This window comes from Doryrhamphus excisus, chromosome 17 (genome assembly GCF_030265055.1).
Source record: "Doryrhamphus excisus isolate RoL2022-K1 chromosome 17, RoL_Dexc_1.0, whole genome shotgun sequence".
NCBI lineage: Eukaryota > Metazoa > Chordata > Actinopteri > Syngnathiformes > Syngnathidae > Doryrhamphus > Doryrhamphus excisus.
The window spans coordinates 245197-265619 of NC_080482.1; the positions used below are offsets into that span (position 1 = coordinate 245197).

Consider the following 20423-nt stretch of genomic DNA (forward strand, 5'->3'; position numbering starts at 1 on the left):
CTGTTATGGTGGAGCAAAGCCTTCCCGGGCGAGGGAGCGAGGAGGTCCGATGGTTCTCCACACTTATTTGATAGTTTGTTATATGATCAGGGATTTCCCCTCCACACCCCAAGTACTCTCTTGGATTAAGCGTGTCTGAACCACGGGGGGGGGGGGGGGGGCAAGATGAAACACATGCGAGTGTCTGAGGATTGATTGGTGCTGTCTGTTCACAGAGGAGCAGAGTTATGTTTTAATGCGTAACCGCAAGGCTACTTGGCCGTGTTAGTGGAGAAGTGGAGGTGTTATGCTACCAGGAAGGTATTGATGGGGGGGGGGGGATGAGACGCTTACAGGCATTCTTCACTTCCTGTCAAGGTTGCGGATTTGTTTCCCTTGAGGGTTACATGATCATGGCCTCTGAAATCAGCAGTTTATGAACGTCAATAACTGCTCCTCCTCCGAAGCCCCTTACCACAAGGTGTCCCCCAAGGTTCGATGCTCGGTCCTCTCCTCTTCATCCTTTACATCCTCCCACTTGGCAACATCAAACGTGGTCATGGCCTGACGACATACAGCTAACATCTCCACCACCTCCATCAGCTCCAGTATCTACTCCACCCTCATTAGCCGCTAGAACCAAACTGGATGGAGCACAACTTCCCCAAACTCAAACGCTGACAAAACCGATATGATCATCATTGGTCCCAAAACCTCACAAAATCCACCCATGACTTCTGTCTCCAACTTGACCCCCCCCCCCCCCCCCCGCCCCCCCCATTCCATCCCCTCTCGCCCCCAACCTTGGCATCCTCCTAGACCCTAATCTTTCATTCCACGCCTTGGCCACTATACGATGAATATACATAAAAGTTCAAATGGACAGAATAGTACAGTCAAGGTACTGTCGTACTACTTCTTCCTCAGTATACAGTGATGCAAGTACAAGCCATGTGGATTATGTCAACGTGCCGTGGAAAAGCGCCTTTCCACTCAGGTTGCCGGGCAACGGAGTGGCCTGCAGATCCAACAAGAGGTCAAAAAAGTAGACATTTTTATGGCGGTCTCAAAGAAGTGGGCGTTACATTCCGACGTCCGTACTTGTGTTTGATTTTCGCCAAAAGTACGACCCGCTCGCAACCCTCTGACTACCCCCACTTCCTCTACACATTTTTTCAGAAATTGCGTGCGGTAACACGCACGTCGGGATGCAATTCCCTCTTGACTTGCCCCCCCCCCATTCATGAGTGCCGTGGTTACATAACCCCCACAACCAGCAGTGAGCCACTGCGTACTTCAAGGGTTTCAGGTCGTTTTCTTGCTCTTTTAGCAGCTATTAGCGTTGTCCAATGTGACAACATGTCCTGGCCTCGGTCGCCGATATTTCATTCATCTAAGATGTCAGCCTTTGCAGTGAGCGCTAACAGCTACATGCTAATCATAGCAACATGCTAATCACATGATTTCCAGCTGCTCCTTACGCGCTATTCCAAGATTGTTTTTCTTCCCAGTTTGCTAACATTTACGCATCAAACAGTCCTTTGCTAAACACGGTCATTGCCTTTGGCGTCTGCTGTCCAACCGTCTCCCGAGTCTCCAGAGTCTCCAGAGTCTCCCGAGTCTCCAGAGTCTCCAGAGTCTCCCAAGTCTCCAGAGCCTCCAGAGTGGATGGTCGGACTGCGGATTGAATGTGTTGATAGCGTGTGCGCCAGTCTGTCTCCAGGCGGCTCCAAGATGGCGGTGTTTGTGTTCCGTCTGCGTGTTCCTGCGTTAGTCATCTCTATTAGTCAGGAGAAGTGACAGCGTGATATCAGGCCTCCCGTCTTACGAGGCGACACGTGCGGCGCTAGCGTGACGGCGGTGATTGTGCGTCCGTGTGAAGGTGTGCATGTGTGGGTGTCTCTGATGACTGGCCCCCATTGCTTTCCTGGTCACACTCCCAGGTCTAAGGTATCGGATGAGGCTAATGTTTCACTGGGATAGCATGCAGGAGGGGCGTCACCTCCCTGGGGGGCTGGAAAGAAAAGAAGAGAAAAAAAGGATAAGACGGGGTTAAAAAGAGGGAATGAAGCGGAGGGAAGGGGGGCGGGAAGCGACAGTGCATGTAAGGCAGGTGGGCCGGTTTCACTGGCGGGAATTCTCAGCTTCTACCCCCCCCCCCCCCCCCCTTTTTTTTTTTCTTTTTCTCCTCTTCGTCCATGTGATGACTCAGCAAGATCTGTCTAACGCTGATTCAGCTTTTGGATGGTAGCAGCGCTCCAATGTTGGTGGAAAGTCAGCCGGTGCTCCGTTCGATACCGCCGTTGTCACCAAAGATGAGATAAGATGGAAAAGACCGTTAGCCTCGGCGACTGACGTTAGCAACCACTCAATCCTTCCAGAAGTCTTTAGTTTATTTCACGACACGGTTAAAGACTTCCGTTGACCACCATTGCTTTGCTTTGTTTCTGGGAAGTCATCATCAGAGTCAAGTGTTTCAGGTGTTTCTGTAAGGTAGTCGTTGAACCTGTGTTAATATCTTTTGTCAAATAGCTTCGTCTCATGGTAGTGCTTTAATAGCGATATCATTCCGTGACCACATCAGCTTTCACTGCTTGGAATTGTTCATTTAAGCCGACTTTGTGCTCATTTAAGATTTAGTTGATTGGTGAAAAGTGTGTTCTTTCCACTAAGGTTCTCTTTCATCCAAATGGGATCCATTTGGTATGGAACAACCGTGTGCTTACCTGGAACACGTTATATAATATTTCATTCCCTCACCCCGTCTACTAATCTGGATTAAATCTAAATAACCACCTAGCAACAGTTGCTACAACAATCACATGACATGTGATGTTTCATTCATTACACGGTGCGTTACCACACAAGTACATGAATCAAAACTTGGGAAATACACGATCCAACAAACACTCTGGGGGACAAGTTTGACCTTCCCATGGAGCACGCCATCAAACAACAATGGAACATTTACTGTATTTACCGTATTGTAGGTTTCATATTTGCTGTTTATGTTTGGTTATGTTGGTGTTTGTGCTCAGGATGTCATCCTCACACTCGGGAGATCTTAGATCGTAGTGTTGAAAATGTTTCTTCCTCTTGGTTTCAGTGCAAACATTGAAGAATACCTTTACAGGTGGAATATAATAAGTGAAAGTGGACTATTGTTGGAAGGGTTATCAGGGTTATCTTATGCCGTGTCTAAGGTATTTTATTGTATACTGTAGGTGAACCTGTTCTATATCCATCTGGGGACTCTTGAGTTGTGTTATTTCTTTGACAAACACAAGGAGAAAGTAGAAAGCACTGCAAGTACTAATATAGAATAATAAGCCATGTCAGCAGGCCAACCATTCCTTTATTTCCTAACCAGGAATCAAGGCGTCCCTGCGTTAAGGTTCCATGTGCGTGCACCGTGCACGTGCACTCAGCAAAACACCCAAGACCAGCTGATACTGGGGTACTTTATAGCTAACAAAGCTGTCATGTTAGGCGGTCTGACTCACCCTCCGGTCTCTCAGTCTCATCATGTTTCTTTCTCCTGAGTCACCATCCCTTGGCTTCCTTTCAGCCCCACGCTTGCGTGCCGGGACTTGAAGCACGTGTTTGTGTGACTTGTTTTTTTGACCCCTGAAGTGGATTGCCACTGACAGACGGCGCTGCCTCGTTGCCACTCCAGTGCTTACGTTTGTTTTTCTACATTCCTACTCTGCCGTCTACGCGGAGGGAAGCGTGCCGCCGAAGCAGCGAGCTTACAGCTTCCGTTCCGTCTCGTGGTTGGGCGACTAAGGTCTTGGGAATGCCTCGTATGAATGTCCTCTTTCAACACACTCACTTACTTATCAGCATGTTGCAACCATGTCAAGTAAGACTGAAATCCACCTAAGACACCCAAACCTAGCACGCATGCTTGTGGACCGTCGCATATGTCATGGCGGAACATGCAACTAGTATTCCTAGTATGTGTTTGATCATACCTGCCAATAAACCATTTCTGATTCTGAAATACATACAGATGTCTAAGCCAAGATTTTGAAGATTATTCAAATTATTATGATGAATTCTTATTAGAATGCTGTTTGTTTGTTCTTCCTAAACATACATGAAGCAAGCACTTTTACCCCCCCCCCCCCCCCCCCCCCCCCCGCCCCCCCCACCACGATCACACATTTGCACCACGTAGGACTTTCATGGTTTATCCGGTGCAGTGATCCCGTCCATAACTGGCAGGTCAGATCATCACAGCGCTAAGGAACGATGAATGATGGTCTGCAGGCACGTCAATAAAGGTTGATAGAGTGGAAGATGGCTGCCACGTGCACACGTTCAATATGTTTACATGCACTAAAAATGCTTGAACCCGCCTTTATTAGATGGTTTGACCGCCACTCATGAACAATGCAACTGGAAACCAGATCCCTCTTCCCCGTATCGGCCCATCCTTCTCTGCATGGGCCAGTCCCCGTGCAGGACTGAACCACATTGAATTCACGGAGGAGCCCGAGGGATCGGGACTGGAGTGTGCCAATACGATAAAGCCCACCGGTTTATGGAGTGGCAGACCATGGTACAAGAAGCCATTTCTAATGACCCTAAGAACATCCCGGTGGTAGAAACATTTCAGACGTATTTTTCTATCCACCATTCATTCAAAATGAAAATAACGTGTTGGGTTTTGTTGGTCAGCAATAAGCCGACACCAGCAATGGCGGCAATGGTTAACCGCCATGAAGGACTTCTCTGGTTGGCTACTGGTGCCTACGTTACCCAACATGCACCATCCAATGCTGTTTAACTGGCCGTGTCGCACAACTGGGGGGGGAGGGGGGGGGCTTCTTTAAAGCATCTTTCAGTGTCAAGTATTTCCGTGCAGGTAATATCTGTAACGTTGACACGTATGGTCTGGTGTGTCTATTATTATTATTATTATTATTATTATTATTATTATTATTATTATAATAATATAATAATTATTATTATTATTATAATTATTATTATTATTATTATTATTATTATTATACTAGAAATGTAGAAAGCTAGTTTTCCTTCATAGTGAATGGGTGCCACTTATATACATACACTGGAATTGACCTATTTTGGGGGCCACCTGGCAGTCGGGGGACCTTGGAATTATCTCTTCTTGTGTGCGTGTGTGCGTGTGCGTGTGTGTGTGTGTGTGTGCGTGTGTGTGTGTGTGTGTGCGCGCTTGTGCGTGTGCGTGTGTGTGCACGTGCGTGTGTGATTTCAGAAGGCTTGTCCAAGCCTAATGAATATGTTCCCCTCGTGCGCGGCCAACTTAAATGGAAGTGCAGATACGCTGAGGCCGTTTCATTAAATGATAAAGTTTACTGATGAGTCCAGCAGGATCGTTATTTATGTGCCCCCCCCCCCCCTCTTCCTGTGATCTTTACAAATGACCTACTGCACACCAGCACAGAGGTTGTTGCGCTCCGCAGCTTTTGGACAAATGGCGGTGTCGACTGTGAGCAAGTCGCCCCAGCCGGCGTGTCTCCACAGCCTGTCAATCATAAGTCAGACGTGTATTGATTAGTCTCCAAAGTTATGGTAGGTACAAGGTGAAGATACATGGCTTTCAGTCATCTGTCATGCGTGTTTATTGCATGTTGCATCCTTTAATGTTCACGTGTCCATCGTACTGCAGAGCAAACTAAAGCATCGCAAGCTAGATTGAGGAAAAAGCAAATAGGAGTAAATCATGTGTGGTAATTGCGGTGGGGGGGGGGCTTATTGATGGTTTGCAGGCTCCTCTCCTCACCAATCACTTTGGTGCACCCCCCCCCCCCCCCACTCATCTATGTGCTCTGGATAGCATTAACCTCCTCTTCATACTGGAGCTCCTGAATCACTTGACATGAAAATGAATGGCCTGCCAACTTGTCTCTTTTTATGTTCACCCAACATTGCAGCTGTCGTGGCAACAAGAACCTGTCCACACACTTCCACAGACGACTTGAGTTACTAGAATATGGATCCACCCGAGCAGCAGGAATACATCAAGCCAACACGGCCTCATGCATGGCGCTCTGCATAAAAAGGAAATATCACTCACAGTCGATGGTCCTTCAAGCCTTCAAGGGTTTTCCACGTTTGTGACCAACACATGTCGTTAGAATGTTGGATTGTGGTGATGAACGAGCCAAAGGTTCAGATCATGAGGTTTGGGATGGCTCCAAATGCTCAGTTTCAAAAGGCGTGGTAAAACCGCCCCTTTGTGATGTCACAGGGGGGCAGACGTCCTTATGGGCGGGGCTGTCAGCCAGATAAGTTCTCTGCTCTCAGGTAAACCACTGAGGGCAGCACAGGTGGGGGCATCGCTAGGTAAACCACTGAGGGCAGCACAGGTGGGGGGCATCGCTAGGTAAACCACTGAGGGCAGCACAGGTGGGGGCATCGCTAGGTAAACCACTGAGGGCAGCACAGGTGGGGGCATCGCTAGGTAAACCACTGAGGGCAGGTGGGGGGGGGGGCATCGCTAGGTAAACCACTGAGGGCGGCACGGGGAGGGGCATCGCTAGGTAAACCACTGAGGGCGGCACGGGGAGGGGCATCGCTAGGGTAAACCACTGAGGGGCGGCACAGGTGGGGGCATCGCTAGGTAAACCACTGAGGGCAGCACAGGTGGGGGGCATCGCTAGGTAAACCACTGAGGGCAGGTGGTGGGGGGGGGGCATCGCTAGGTAAACCACTGAGGGCGGCACGGGGAGGGGCATCGCTAGGTAAACCACTGAGGGCGGCACAGGTGGGGGGGGCATCGCTAGGTAAACCACTGAGGGCAGCACAGGGTGGGGGGGGGGCATCGCTAGGTGTAAACCACTGAGGGTGGCACGGGGGGGGGGCATCGCTAGGTAAACCACTGAGGGTGTGGCACGGGGGGGGGGGCATCGCTAGGTAAACCACTGAGGGCAGCACAGGTGGGGGGGGGCATCGCTAGGTAAACCACTGAGGGTGGCACCGGGGGGGGGGGCATCGCTAGGTAAATATTTACCTTCCCAGATTGTTTCTTCCGCTCTCCTTTGCCGTACCTGCCTGCCGCCCTGAACTTTTCAATTCTCTTATTCACCTTCTTTTCTCCCGGCGGTCCCATCTTCATCTCATCCCGGGGCGCCCGCTCACAGGCATCTGCTGGGTAAACATGCTAGCATCCACACGCGCCACTTTGGATATATGATGAAGAGGAGGATGAGTCAATGGAGGGAATCCACACATAAGGGCCTCGGCAAACAAAGACCTCATAATAAACAAAGACAATGGGACGTTTCATCAGGCTTAAGTCAGCCTATTGAGGCAGATGGGGGGGGGGGTGGGGGGGGGGTGTGATTAAGGTTTTCATCTCCTATCAACATATTCTACTGTACATGCCAGCACAATATTTCATATCTGCTTAAACACACAAATATGCCTCCTGACTTGGGGGCTTATTGTGAAGACATGCTCCATCCGTCTTCAGTTTATCTTGGACTATCATTGTATCCCACCTGGGGGGGGGGGGGCATACTCACTATGCTGTCATAGTTCTGGATCCTGTTCAAATTGTAGATGTTGGTAGCAGGAATGGAACTCTCCATGTGGGACAAATATACTGCTAACGGTCAAGCTATGAAACACAGCAATGATTCTACTGCCATCCCTGGATAGATGTTCCTCTCTCTGTTCCTCTCTCTGTTCCTCTCTCTGTTCCTCTCTCTGTTCCTCTCTCTGTTCCTCTCTCTCCGTTACTCTCTACGTTCCTCTCTCTGTTCCTCTCTCTGTTCCTCTCTCCACCGTTCCTCTCTCTGTTCCTCTCTCTGTTCCTCTCTCCATTCCTCTCTACGTTCCTCTCTACGTTTCCTCTCTCTGTTCCTCTCTCCGTTCCTCTCTCTGTTCCTCTCTACGTTCCTCTCTCCGTGTCCTCTCTCCGTTCCTCTCTCCGTTCCTCTCTCTGTTCCTCTCTCCGTTCCTCTCTCCGTTCCTCTCTCTGTTCCTCTCTCTGTTCCTCCAGATGTTGGTCTCTGCAGTCCAGCTTTTCGGATCACTCTGTTTGTCATGGGAATCTTCTGGGAATCTTCTTGTCCATGGGCATCTGCATGGGTGACATTTGCAGTGTAGAAAATGTACCTGCTGGCCCAGCATCTTCAAGACGTGATGCAAGTCATCCATCATTCAAAATCAAATTCAAATGACTTGACTAAGTTTTTCTTGTTCCAAGTTCTTTTTTCCTGCTTTGCATTTTTAAAAAATAACCGTGTTTGACTTAATTGAAAGCAAGTCGAAGCTGCAGGCTCATATGGCATGTGCCCCCCCCCCCCCCCCCCCCCCCCCCCCCCATTTTCTTCTACATGTTTTGAAAGGTGAACAATAACAAGATATGTTCTTTTCTGTCTGATTTTAACAAGGAGCGTATCAGGCATCCTTCATTAGGATCCCACATCACACCTCAGCACCCTTAGATCTGGCTGAGACGGGGGGTGTCGACATGGCTGTGTGTGTGTGTGTGTGTGTGTGTGTGTATGTGTAGGTGTGTGTGTGTGTGTGTGTATGTGTGTGTGTGTGTGTGTGTGTGTGTATGTGTGTGTGTGTGTGTGTGTGTATGTGTGTGTGTATGTGTGTGTGTGTTTTACTTGCAGCCTCCAACGCCACCTAATCCACCAAAGTCAATTAGCATATATCTTTGCAGTATTTTGTCTCCGTGTGCTGCTTTGCTACTTTTTTGTCCAGCTCTGTTATGACTGTTCCAAGTAAAAAAAAAATCCCATCAAATAAAAATCACTGGTTGTCAAATACGCCCCCCCCCCCCCCATACCAAAGGATACATATGACAAATTAAACAAGCGCCTTGAAGATTCACTTTGCTAATTTTATTTACCTCCCACTGAATAGGAACATGCTCGTACACTCCAGTGACAAGACCATTACATAGCAATAACACATTTATGATTTATTATTATTATATGTATATATCATAACATTTATGATTTATCATTATTATATGTATATATCATAACATTTATGATTTATCATTATTATATGTATATATCATAACATTTATGATTTATTATTATTATATGTATATATCATAACATTTATGGTTTATTATTATTATATGTATATATCATAACATTTATGATTTATTATTATTATATGTATATATCATAACATTTATGATTTATTATATGTATATATCGTAACATTTATGATTTATTTATGTATGCTTACTTTTTGGAAAGATTTCTGTAGTTGTGTCCCATGAGCTTCACATGTTATTTAAATGACTGATACAAGCCACATGATTAGTGTTATTATTGGGGGGGGGGGGGGGGGCAGGCATAATTGGCAACGTCCCAGGATCATTTTTACAATGAACTCCTTTATTCCCCCCGGATGCTCTACTGTCTTTACTGTGTACGCACATTTTGATTCCTGCAGATGTTTTATGGCAATTAGCGTTAACTACCCTGGAGCAATTCAAATGGAATACATAAAGAATAGAATAATAATATTAATAATCATACAATCAATAATAGAATAGAAATGGAAGAAACAGCAGCTTCTGGGACCAGCAGAGAATAGTGAAAAAAAAAAGATTAGAAATTGGCTGTTTGGTCAACTCTGTGTACATTTTCTATGGTCTCTCCATGTGTGGAAGGTCTCTCCGTGCGTGCAAGGTCTCTCCATCCATGCAAGGTCTCTCCGTGCGTGCAAGGTCTCTCCGTGCGTGCAAGGTCTCTCCATCTGTGCATGCATGGTCTCTCCATGCGTGCAAGGTCTCTCCATCCGTGCAAGGTCTCTCCATCCATGCAAGGTCTCTCCATGCGTGCAAGGTCTCTCCGTGCGTGCAAGGTCTCTCCGTGCGTGCAAGGTCTCTCCATGCGTGCGTGCATGGTCTCTCCGTGCATGCATGAGTTGCTGCTTTTCCCTCCCACATTGCAAGAACATTTGCCGGGCTGTGAATGCTGAGTGGTGAATTTGGAGGGTTCCACTGTGATATGTTGAGCCATATAAATCTTTTTTCATGTCGTAGTTATCAGTGAAATCAGCCGAGTCAAGGATGTTTGTCCCCACAGGGCAGTGATTAATATTCATGACCATCAGCCGATTGGAGCCTATCGATAGGTCAGAGGTTATCAGCTGGTTGCAGATGCAGGAAGTTCATCTAATTAAAGATGCATCATGCTGTCCATTGCTGATACATTTTCTTTTCTACTCGTAATGTCTTTCTCTACTCGTAATATCTTTCTCTACTCGTAATGTCTTTCTCTAGACGTAATATCTTTCTCTACTCGTAATGTCTTTCTCTAGACGTAATATCTTTCTCTAGACGTAATATCTTTCTCTACTCGTAATGTCTTTCTCTAGACGTAATATCTTTCTCTACTCGTAATGTCTTTCTCTAGACGTAATATCTTTCTCTACTCGTAATATCTTTCTCTACTCGTAATGTCTTTCTCTAGACGTAATATCTTTCTCTAGACGTAATATCTTTCTCTAGACGTAATATCTTTCTCTACTCGTAATGTCTTTCTCTAGACGTAATATCTTTCTCTACTTGTAATGTCTTTCTCTAGACGTAATATCTTTCTCTAGACGTAATATCTTTCTCTACTCGTAATGTCTTTCTCTAGATGTAATATCTTTCTCTACTCGTAATGTCTTTCTCTAGACGTAATATCTTTCTCTACTCGTAATGTCTTTCTCTAGACGTAATATCTTTCTCTACTCGTAATGTCTTTCTCTAGATGTAATATCTTTCTCTACTTGTAATGTCTTTCTCTAGATGTAATATCTTTCTCTACTCGTAATGTCTTTCTCTAGATGTAATATCTTTCTCTACTTGTAATGTCTTTCTCTAGATGTAATATCTTTCTCTACTCGTAATGTCTTTCTCTAGACGTAATATCTTTCTCTACTCGTAATGTCTTTCTCTACTCGTAATATCTTTCTCTACTCGTAATGTCTTTCTCTAGATGTAATATCTTTCTCTACTCGTAATGTCTTTCTCTAGACGTAATATCTTTCTCTACTCGTAATGTCTTTCTCTACTCGTAATATCTTTCTCTAGACGTAATATCTTTCTCTACTCGTAATGTCTTTCTCTAGATGTAATATCTTTCTCTACTCGTAATGTCTTTCTCTAGACGTAATGTCTTTCTCTAGATGTAATATCTTTCTCTACTCTGTTCTCTACTCTATTCTGTAGCTGCCAGCCTTTCTTGTGTTAACACGAGTGAAAAACATCACAGACTGAATCCCTTCCTTTCTTCCATTCCTTAACATATTGAATACGCTCATGGCCGAGCTTCTAGTATGGAATATGGTGCTGCTGTAATCCCTGGTTGGACTTGTTTTCATTCAGAATATTGCAATCATTGTGTAATGGAGATACTGTTCAGTGTCTGCCTGCAAGTAAATACCTTTTTAGCTGGAGGAACCCCAACAAACAAGTTGGTACTCATGTGGGAAGATCACAAACCTCACCTTTAATTTCTTCTTTCCACATCCTAATGTGTGTGAGAGATGTGGAGATGTGGAGATGTCCCTAATTAGTTCTCTAATTCTCTTCCGGTTATTTGTTGAACTCCTGGTACAGTTTATTGCTGATGGAATAGAAACGCTCTTTCCTGCCTCAAAATTGCTATTCCACTTTAGGTTGGGTCTCTTCCAAGCAGTATCTTGGTTTGATGAATGGATTAAGATTCAGATAATAATCTGTAACGTATAATGTATATGTATAATCTGTATGATGATAGATATAACCCCCATATGTATAATCCGTATGATAGATATAACGTCCATATGTATAATCTGTAACGCCCATATGTATAATCTGTAACGCCCATATGTATAATCTGTAACGCCCATATGTATGATATGTAATGAAATCCGGTGTTGCCGTGCATCCGTGCGACCAGCAGCCTGGTCTTGGTCAGCCTTCCTCGTGTTGTCAGTCATTGATTGAAAGGTGGTGCTAAAGTGGGCGTCGTCAAACCCTCTTCTTGTCTTTGTCCCCGTCTCAGGGTCCCAGGTGTAACAATTGCCACAGATATCATCTGCGGTTTCCCTGGCGAGACGGAGGAAGACTTCCGAGAAACGACAGACCTGGTGAAATGTTATCGATTCCCCAGTCTCTTCATCAATCAGTTCTACCCCAGACCAGGGACACCGGCGGCCAAGATGGAACAAGTGCCAGCTCATGTGGTAAGTGCACACCGGAAGACACCGGAAGACACCGGAAGACGGTTATTTGGTTCTGATCACTGCTGGCTTCCCGATGTTGTGTTCACCTCGCGTCTCATTTTCACCTTCTATTATGCAGAGAGGTGAAGTCTTATTTTCTTGCACGTTTTTAAACTTAAATGTTTAAGATCATCAAACAAATTGAAGTATTAGTCAAATACAACAAGGCTGAGGAAGAGGAAGATGAAATATGACTAATGGCAACTGGCCCTATTGTAAATAGCAATAAAAGGGATAGAAGATTGATCATCTGGTTGGTATCCAATAATAGATCGATAATAGATAGATATTGATAGATAATAGATGGAGCACATCACGGGGCCCGCCATTGACTGACTGACAACAGCTCCGATCTCGGCCAATGACAAAGTCCCTTTGAATCCGAGTATGGAAGTTTGCAGGGCGAGGAGTGATGTGTGTTTATTTCAGGTAAGACGTTCCCGCGCGTGTGCACGGAAAGATATCGGAATTACACACTTGAATTTGCATGCGGGTTAAGAGGAAACACACGCCTGCCTCTTGTCATGTGAAAATCCAAAAATCCCGCTCCAGTTCTGTCGCGCTGCTGCAACTTCCATGCGTCTTCAAATGTTGCTAATCCCGAAAGCTATCAAAAGACAAAGTGCACTCTTCCTGCACGTCGTTGTTATTTGAAAGTATTCATGTGGGATGTCTTACTGTACGCGTTAAAGCCTGCTTGGGACCTCCACGTGGAAACTACCTGCATGGGATTTATTTGGGATTAGCGGATCTTCTGACTGGAGGTGACAGGAGGAGACGTCTGTCAGTCCAGCAGGTCTCCAAAAACCTGCTTGCGGCTCTTGTAAATGCCGATGGTTTCTGCCACAAAGAAGAGTTGGAGGTCAATCAGTGCGTTTGGAAAGATATCGCCTTTGAGTTCAGCAGCAGCTCGTTGCTTCTCCTCCTCTCCTCGGAGACTCGCTAAAGACGCATTAGCTCAGGGCCTTGGCACTTCATTTGGGATCATCTGGAAGTAGCTTTTATGCAGGACCCGGTGGTGAGCAGCAAGCCATTAACGCAGTATGTCTACCCCTGCTTGGTGTAACCTCAGCGGGCCGCATAATTGATCAGGTTTCACGGGAACCTTAACCACGAGCGCCCGCCGGAGTTCTTCTTTTCTTTGACCTTTCTCCTCCAGCGTGACCTCTTGCTCAGCCCCTTCCGTGTTCCGTTCAGATGTTCCTGGCGTCTACGCCCTCGCACTCTTTACCATCAAAGTGTTGACACGTCTTTCATGTGCTGCGTCTTCATAAGTCATTCCCTTTGTCCCCCCTGCACTTGATTCTCCGCGGAGAAGCTGAGTGCGTCTTAGAGGGATCAATCCCAAGGCAACCGCACAGCTGCTGCGCTTCTTATCTTATTCTCATTCTTCCCGCTCGCTTTTCTTCCTCTCCCATCCGTCTCATCCGACTGCTCTCGTCAGGGTGGAATGTAAGCCGGCATCTCTCCAAGCGTCCTTCCACAAGCACCGCTTTGAAAGTTACACGTGGAAAAATGCAGGAGCTTGGAGAAACTGTTTACAAGGGATGTTGGAAACATCTTCCCCGACTTTACTTCAAGACGTTTCCTGCCACAAATTCCTGATCATTCAATGCACTCATAATTCATATGCATTTCTTCTGAATAATTCATATGCATTTCTTCTGTAGCGTCGTCCCTCACCGCTTATATACGTACATCTCCATGTCTGCATGTCTGTGTCTATCTATCTATCTATCTATCTGTGTATATATATATATATATATATATATATATATATATATATATATATATATATATATATATATATATATATATATATATATATATACCGCCTGCACGCTACGCTCCTCCTTGCGCTTCCACTTCCTCCTTGGGTGGAGCGTTTGAACACGTGGAAAACATGCTGAGCTCCCATCAAACGCACTTCTGACATGAAACTTGAAAGCAGCGTGGTAGCTTCACTGTTCACTGGGCCAAGCTGTTACATCATCAGGCAGCAGGCACCTACACGTACACACACGTGCACATGCACGTGCACGTGCACACACAGCGACGTCTGGGCCGTGTAGGTCAGTCATTAATAAAGTGGAACATAACTGGGGGGGGCGCAGGCTCAGAGGAGGCTAAGTTAGGAATACAGTGAGAATAGAATCGAATAGAATAGAATTTTATTTTCACTGTAACAACAAAGTCAAAGAATCCCTAGACGGGGGCGAGGACGCGGGGGGGCCTGGAGCGGCACCGTGCTTTGAAAATACCAAATGATGGCGAGATGAAGACATGAGCAGCATAAAGACGATGTGGGCGTGTCCAGATTGTGGGCGTGGTAACGTTGATACACGTATGCTGTCCATCCGACCTGCGCTGTCACTTATGAATTATTGGATTCCTTATTTAGACAGTTCTATAATTTCTTGGTTAAGATGTCTGCAGAAAACAAGTTGAAAGAAGGAGAGATGAACTTGATCCGGGCCCTTCCCATTGCTGTTAGGTTGCATTGTTGGCTCAGCACGCCGCATGTTTGCACTGCAAGAAACGAGCTCCTAATGTGGTCAATGCACCGTTTGGCTGAACATCAGCAGCACGTAAGAAGGCTACCGGTGACCCACCAGGCGTCGGCCACAGGCTGATCAATTAGGACGGCGGTCCAAGCCCGGCCGCTAATTAGGAGACCTGGAGACGGTCCAGCCGTGAGGAGGTCCAGGTGCTCTGTGGTTCTCTAAATGATGGCCTATTGTACTCGCTGATATATGAGAGAGAGACGCACCGAGGGCCGAGCCAAGCAGATGGAAGGAAAATAAGACCACAGGGATGGAGGGAGAGAATATAAGGAAGTGATGCTGTTAGCTTGGATCTCCATAATCATCCCCAGGTGAGCGGAACTTAGCCTTGATAAATGGACTTGCTCAATTGAGTCTGTGGGGGGTGGGGGTGGGGGGGTCTGTTTGAATACAAGAAAGAGTTTTGAGTGAGCAGCTGCTGAAGCGAGCGAGGATGGGGGGGGTGATGGTGAAAGAGATGAGTTGCTCCGGTGGGGCCGCGTGTATTTAATTTCCCTAGACCGTAATTGGTTAAGGACTCCATTACCCATGAGGCCTCCATGCAGCTGGCGTCAAAGTAAAGCAGCTGGCCGGCTAGCGGTAGCTCCATTTCCGAGCGCGGCCACCATTCATCTACACCAGCACGGACATGAAAACACATGCAGGCCGGTCCCAGTGCCAGCCTCTCCTCCAACACGTCCAGCATCATGGGAGGCGATGGTGGCTGACCAGAGGCAACAGGCATCAAGTGGGGGGGTGACGCTTCGGTTGCTGTCTGGGGCCAGGTGGAGCCTGCACGTGATTAATGAGTCGCTGAAGATGAACATATTGTCTTTTCTTTCCTTGTGAGTTTTTGCTGCCCACAAGTATCCTGGAATCCGTGTATTACCTGGAATCTGCTAACATGCTCGTACACCTTCATCACCCGACCTTCTACGCATCAGCAATCACGGCACCACACTAGTAGATCAACGTCTCCAATGGACACACTTTGGATCCGGAACCAAAACAAATGTGACTAATGTTGGAAGTGTCGTTGATTTGGTCTTGGTGGTTTACTACTGCAAGTACCTAAACATAGCAAATCATCATGAGGCTTGAATACTTTTGACTACAACTTTATACAGTATCTCTGACTAGTGTAGAAGTTACTATATATCTGTTTGGGCTTTTGTTGGATCCAGACAACATTTGTGATGTTGACAAGGTTTTGCCACCTGGTCTCTGGTTTTCCGAGTGACTTGCGGTACTTATGATTAGCCTTGGCAGACGTTGGTGCTCCGTGATGAGATCCAAGGCATCATGGGGACCATCATGGGGACCATCATTGGCAGTCGTGTGAGATCTGCACCAAAAGTGTCATGGATGTCTTCACACGCGTGTACTGTGTTATTTGCGGAATGAGGATGTTTGGAGGTGCTGTTCGTGTCATAGACATCCGTGTCATGTCACTTCCTGTTAGTCACGGCATCTGTCTCCGAGGCAACCACCAGATGGATGTCACGGTGACAGCTACTGTTGTCCGTCACGTTGATAGCAAATCCACAAAAACCCACCCGGGCTTTGCATTGCTGTGTTGCCACTGACACCACGTCGGCAGCATCCATCGAGTTGTCTGGCGTCCGGACGACAGTGAAGCAAGCACGCCACTTGCACGGCTTGACTTGCTAACATGGGAATTGTTACTCGTGAAAAGAATGTCGAATGCACGTGAATCCATCACTTTGACAGAACTCAAGAGTGAAAGAAATAGATGAACTTGAACATTTCCACCAAATGTGGTCCCGATCAACCCAGGCCATCAGGTGGTCCATGGATGGACAAGGTTCATTGAACATGTCATGCTGAAATCTGCCCGTGACAGATTTACATTACTTTGAGAGGCTCTTCTCCAACTTCCATTTGGTGATGGCAAAGGTCACGTTATTAAGAAGGAGTCTCCTGCACGTTCCCAGGCGGTCATGCTGGGTTTTATTCCGTATTGTCTGTCAGTTTGAAGTCCACGGTGCAAACCCATGTGTGAGTCGATGTAGAACCTTAAAGGGGATTGAGAAATCCTAACCTGCGGTTACGTCTCTGTTGGCTTTGGCACTCACACTGGTGGGATGAAGGGGGGGGGGGGGGGGCACGAGCAGGCACAATGCTTGTGAGGAGAGATGATGAGAGGATTGCTCTCACCTAAGGTGCTCCAGGCGGATGGAGTGAAGAAACCCAGGAAAGGGGAAGGTTGGGGGAGAGGGTGAAGAGTGAATAAGTATGAGTTCTCCGTCCTGGGGGAGGAATAGAAGGGAATAGAATAGGGCAGAAGTGAGGCTACCGGGGGGGTATGCGGAGAGGCAAAGAAAAGATTGAGAGAGACCAGTTTGGAGCCTCTGGAGAGCCGCTAGACTGAGGATGCTATCGGGATCCAGGTGAAGGCTAAGAAAGCGTGAGCTAGATGAACATGGGACGTAATTATCCGATTGGATGGTCTAAAAGAGCCTTGGGTGACGGCGCTAGAGAGCGGCCATTGGGAAGAAGTTATGTGTGAAGACAGGAACCGAGGACTTGGCAGCAGTCGGTTCCTTCTAGAACCGCTGTCACCAAATGGCGGACCTCGGTGGTCACCTGGACCCGGTGATGGCCCTTCACGGACACGTGACCAATTAAAGTGAATGGGACCTGTAAGAACCGTCTTGCTGACGGACCAATCGCAGCGACAGTTTGCTGGTGTTTTGGTTTTTGTCTTCTCCCCAAGCGTGGCTTTGCTCCCGGTGGCGACCCCACGAGCAACCCATGGAGGGTGAAGTTCCAACCAGTTGCCATGATCAGGATGCTGGCACAGGATTGGGAATCCCCCCCCCCCACTCCTCAGGGTCGGGTTAAATGAAAATTGGCTGCCGTTGTGACATTCGGTACATAAACTCCGATCCCAGTACTTTTTGTGTTTCTTCCATCCGACCTGCCAACGTTTCTCATCTGTCTGGACTTGATGGGCCTTGGTCTGCCGGACTACACTTACAGTAAATCTTTTCTCCCGCTCTTCATCCTCTCTCCCTCCTGCAGGGTGCGTCCATCTTGACGCTGAAACCGTAATGATGGCGTGTGGAGGCAGAGTGACCGTAGGTTGCCTGATCCCGATGTACCAAACTGAGGACCCGTAGGGATCCGCTTCTTTACTCATCAGGGGTGATGAGAATAGAGCTGGAGAAAAAGAGATTGTGGTTGCTAAGTGCCCTTTAGCGATGGCGGCATATACTGTACATACGTCCCTTCTTCCCCACAGCCAGACGTCAGCTAATCAGTGAGCTAATTAGGCCTCCGTGTAACGTGCGTCAGCTTCGTGTCACTGATTGCTTTAACAACCGCCACGTATCAAACAGTCACGTTTCGGTCACGTGCATCTTTGCACACTTTATGCAATCCCAAATGTTAAGGATGGAACTTCAGCACAAAAATGTATACATTTTGTATTTGATACATAATTGTACAATTGGAACACGCTAGCGCTGTTATTAGAGGCATTGCTCGCATACGCCCCCATTGGGTAGGAAACGCACCGCACGCCATGCTACGTTATCCGTTCCCCACCAGTGTTTGAGCGGCGTACTCAGTGTGTAGTGATGTTTGTATGTAGAGGTTTCCTGACATGTTGTTCCATGTTTGTCTTTTTGTTCTCACAGAAGAAACAACGAACGAAGGAACTGTCTCAGCTCTTTCACTCCTACAACCCCTACGACCACAAGGTAAGACTGCTCTTCATTGGCTCCAGTCTCTCAGCTCTTTAGAGGTTCTCTTCTTCATCTTCAACATCTTCACGTCTTCCCTGATGGGCCTCAGAAGAAGCCTTCACTTGACTTTTGATGCGTCAGTCACCGGTCTGGTGTTTTCTTGAGGACATCTCTTGTAGCAATACTGTGGATAGGAGAGCCTTAAGTGTTCCTGATTGCAACGGGACCCCTAAAAACCTGGTCTCCTTGACTGCAAATGATTCTTAGCCTTTCTGCTGGGTGCCCCACATTGAACTATACAATATAGTACTGGATACTGTAGTGACTGTAGTGAATTGAAGTGAACCGGTACATACAGTTTAGCGTACAAGAAACAAACATCATCGAGTGAATAAGGTGAGCATGTTGCTCATTTCTTCATAAGATTCATTCGCTTTCACTGACGCCCTTTGGCAGCAATCATGGACATGGGAGGAGTTTGATCTCTGATAAACATTTGACATTGATAAACATTGATAATATGATAAACATGATAAACATTTGACATTGATAAACATTGATAATATGATAAACATGATAAACATTTGACATTGATAAACATTGATAATATGATAAACATGATAAACATGTGACATTGATAAACATTGATAATATGATAAACATGATAAACATGTGACGTTTCAAAGCCAGGAAATAAAGTAGTATGGGTGCTAATGAGACCAATATCAATGGAATGTATATAATCATTTATAATAAATCTCAATAAAATAGTAATATTAGTTTCATACGTGCATTTTCTGTATTCTACCAATAGTGAAAATGGCTGAGTTAGCACATTGCCTGCTGAAGATGCAGCAAGCATCCAAGCATCTTCTCTGAGCTCCTCTCAAGCAGCCCACCTTGTGAGTGGGACCGTGGTGTCTGCCACTTTCTGTAGTCAGCATGTCTCCAATACACGTGTAATACTGTGGATAGTACTGTGGATAGTATTGTGGATGTAGTGGATGTATTTATTATACACCATGCACCCTCAGCCAGTCGTGGCTTGCTAATGGGACATGGGAATGTCATATACGGAATCATCGCAGTTGGCTTCTCACACTGAAGGTGTGGAGCCCCGCCTGAGCTGGTGGGGGTTGTCACTGCTGTCCTTCCATAGAGAGGAAAAGCCAGTGTCTTTTTGTTACTTTCTTGACAGCAGCCAGTTGCATTCATGAACTATATTTGGATGTTGTGCAAAATGAAGGAATGGATGATATTTATACTTTTTATACTGTATATCCAAGCTCGGCAGACAGTTACCAGACTCACAATAAAGTATCACCACATTTCCTGTGGGTAGTGTGTACTCCATGTACTCCATACACAAAACAAAGGTAAAAGACCGCAAATGTTTTTCACTTGTAAAAAGAATGTGGGAATGCTCCTATTCCATTTCCAGAGATAGGATTCCTTTGTCAAAGGTCTAAGGTCAAGCATGAGTCCTACCAGACCCTCGAAGATGTCCATTGGCTGGTGCCCCGTTGGGGCCAATGGGCTTTTATTAAGCTGCATAGCCGTTAGATAGAAATAAATGAAGTCTGATAACATCCGTCATGTAGCATGAAACCGGGCTTATAGATTACATCAGGATATTGTGTCCGTACGGTCACGAAGGCTCGGGATAAATTGGTGCGTTCACGGCCATTTGGGCTAATATGCATTCAGCAAGGCAGGAAAAGGTCATGAATAAAGACTGAGGTGCGTTTGTGGGGCTTTAGTGCCTCTAAGCTCCAGGCTAGCAACCAAATGAAGCCGTGTTTAATGAACTAATTGTTGTTTTATTACCAGGATTGTCTTCACCTCCCACGGCGAACGTGAAATCACAACAGAGACAAATGTGGTCTTTCCATAGACTGACTGGTATTGATATTGACACTCCATGGATTCAGGAAATATGAGCTTCATTCTTCCTTTATTGGCC

The 20423-nt window shown here is 46.3% G+C and overlaps 1 protein-coding gene across 2 annotated transcripts in view; it reads left to right on the forward strand.

Annotated features, from left to right (window-relative positions):
• The window catches only part of cdkal1 (CDK5 regulatory subunit associated protein 1-like 1), a 133742-nt gene that overhangs the window by 82333 nt on the left and 30986 nt on the right, over positions 1-20423 (forward strand). For both annotated transcript variants that reach the window (XM_058052923.1, XM_058052924.1), the window contains 2 exons: positions 11988-12168; positions 18413-18475. In XM_058052923.1, coding sequence (XP_057908906.1) covers positions 11988-12168; positions 18413-18475 — 244 coding nt within the window. The remainder of the gene's footprint in view (positions 1-11987; positions 12169-18412; positions 18476-20423) is intronic.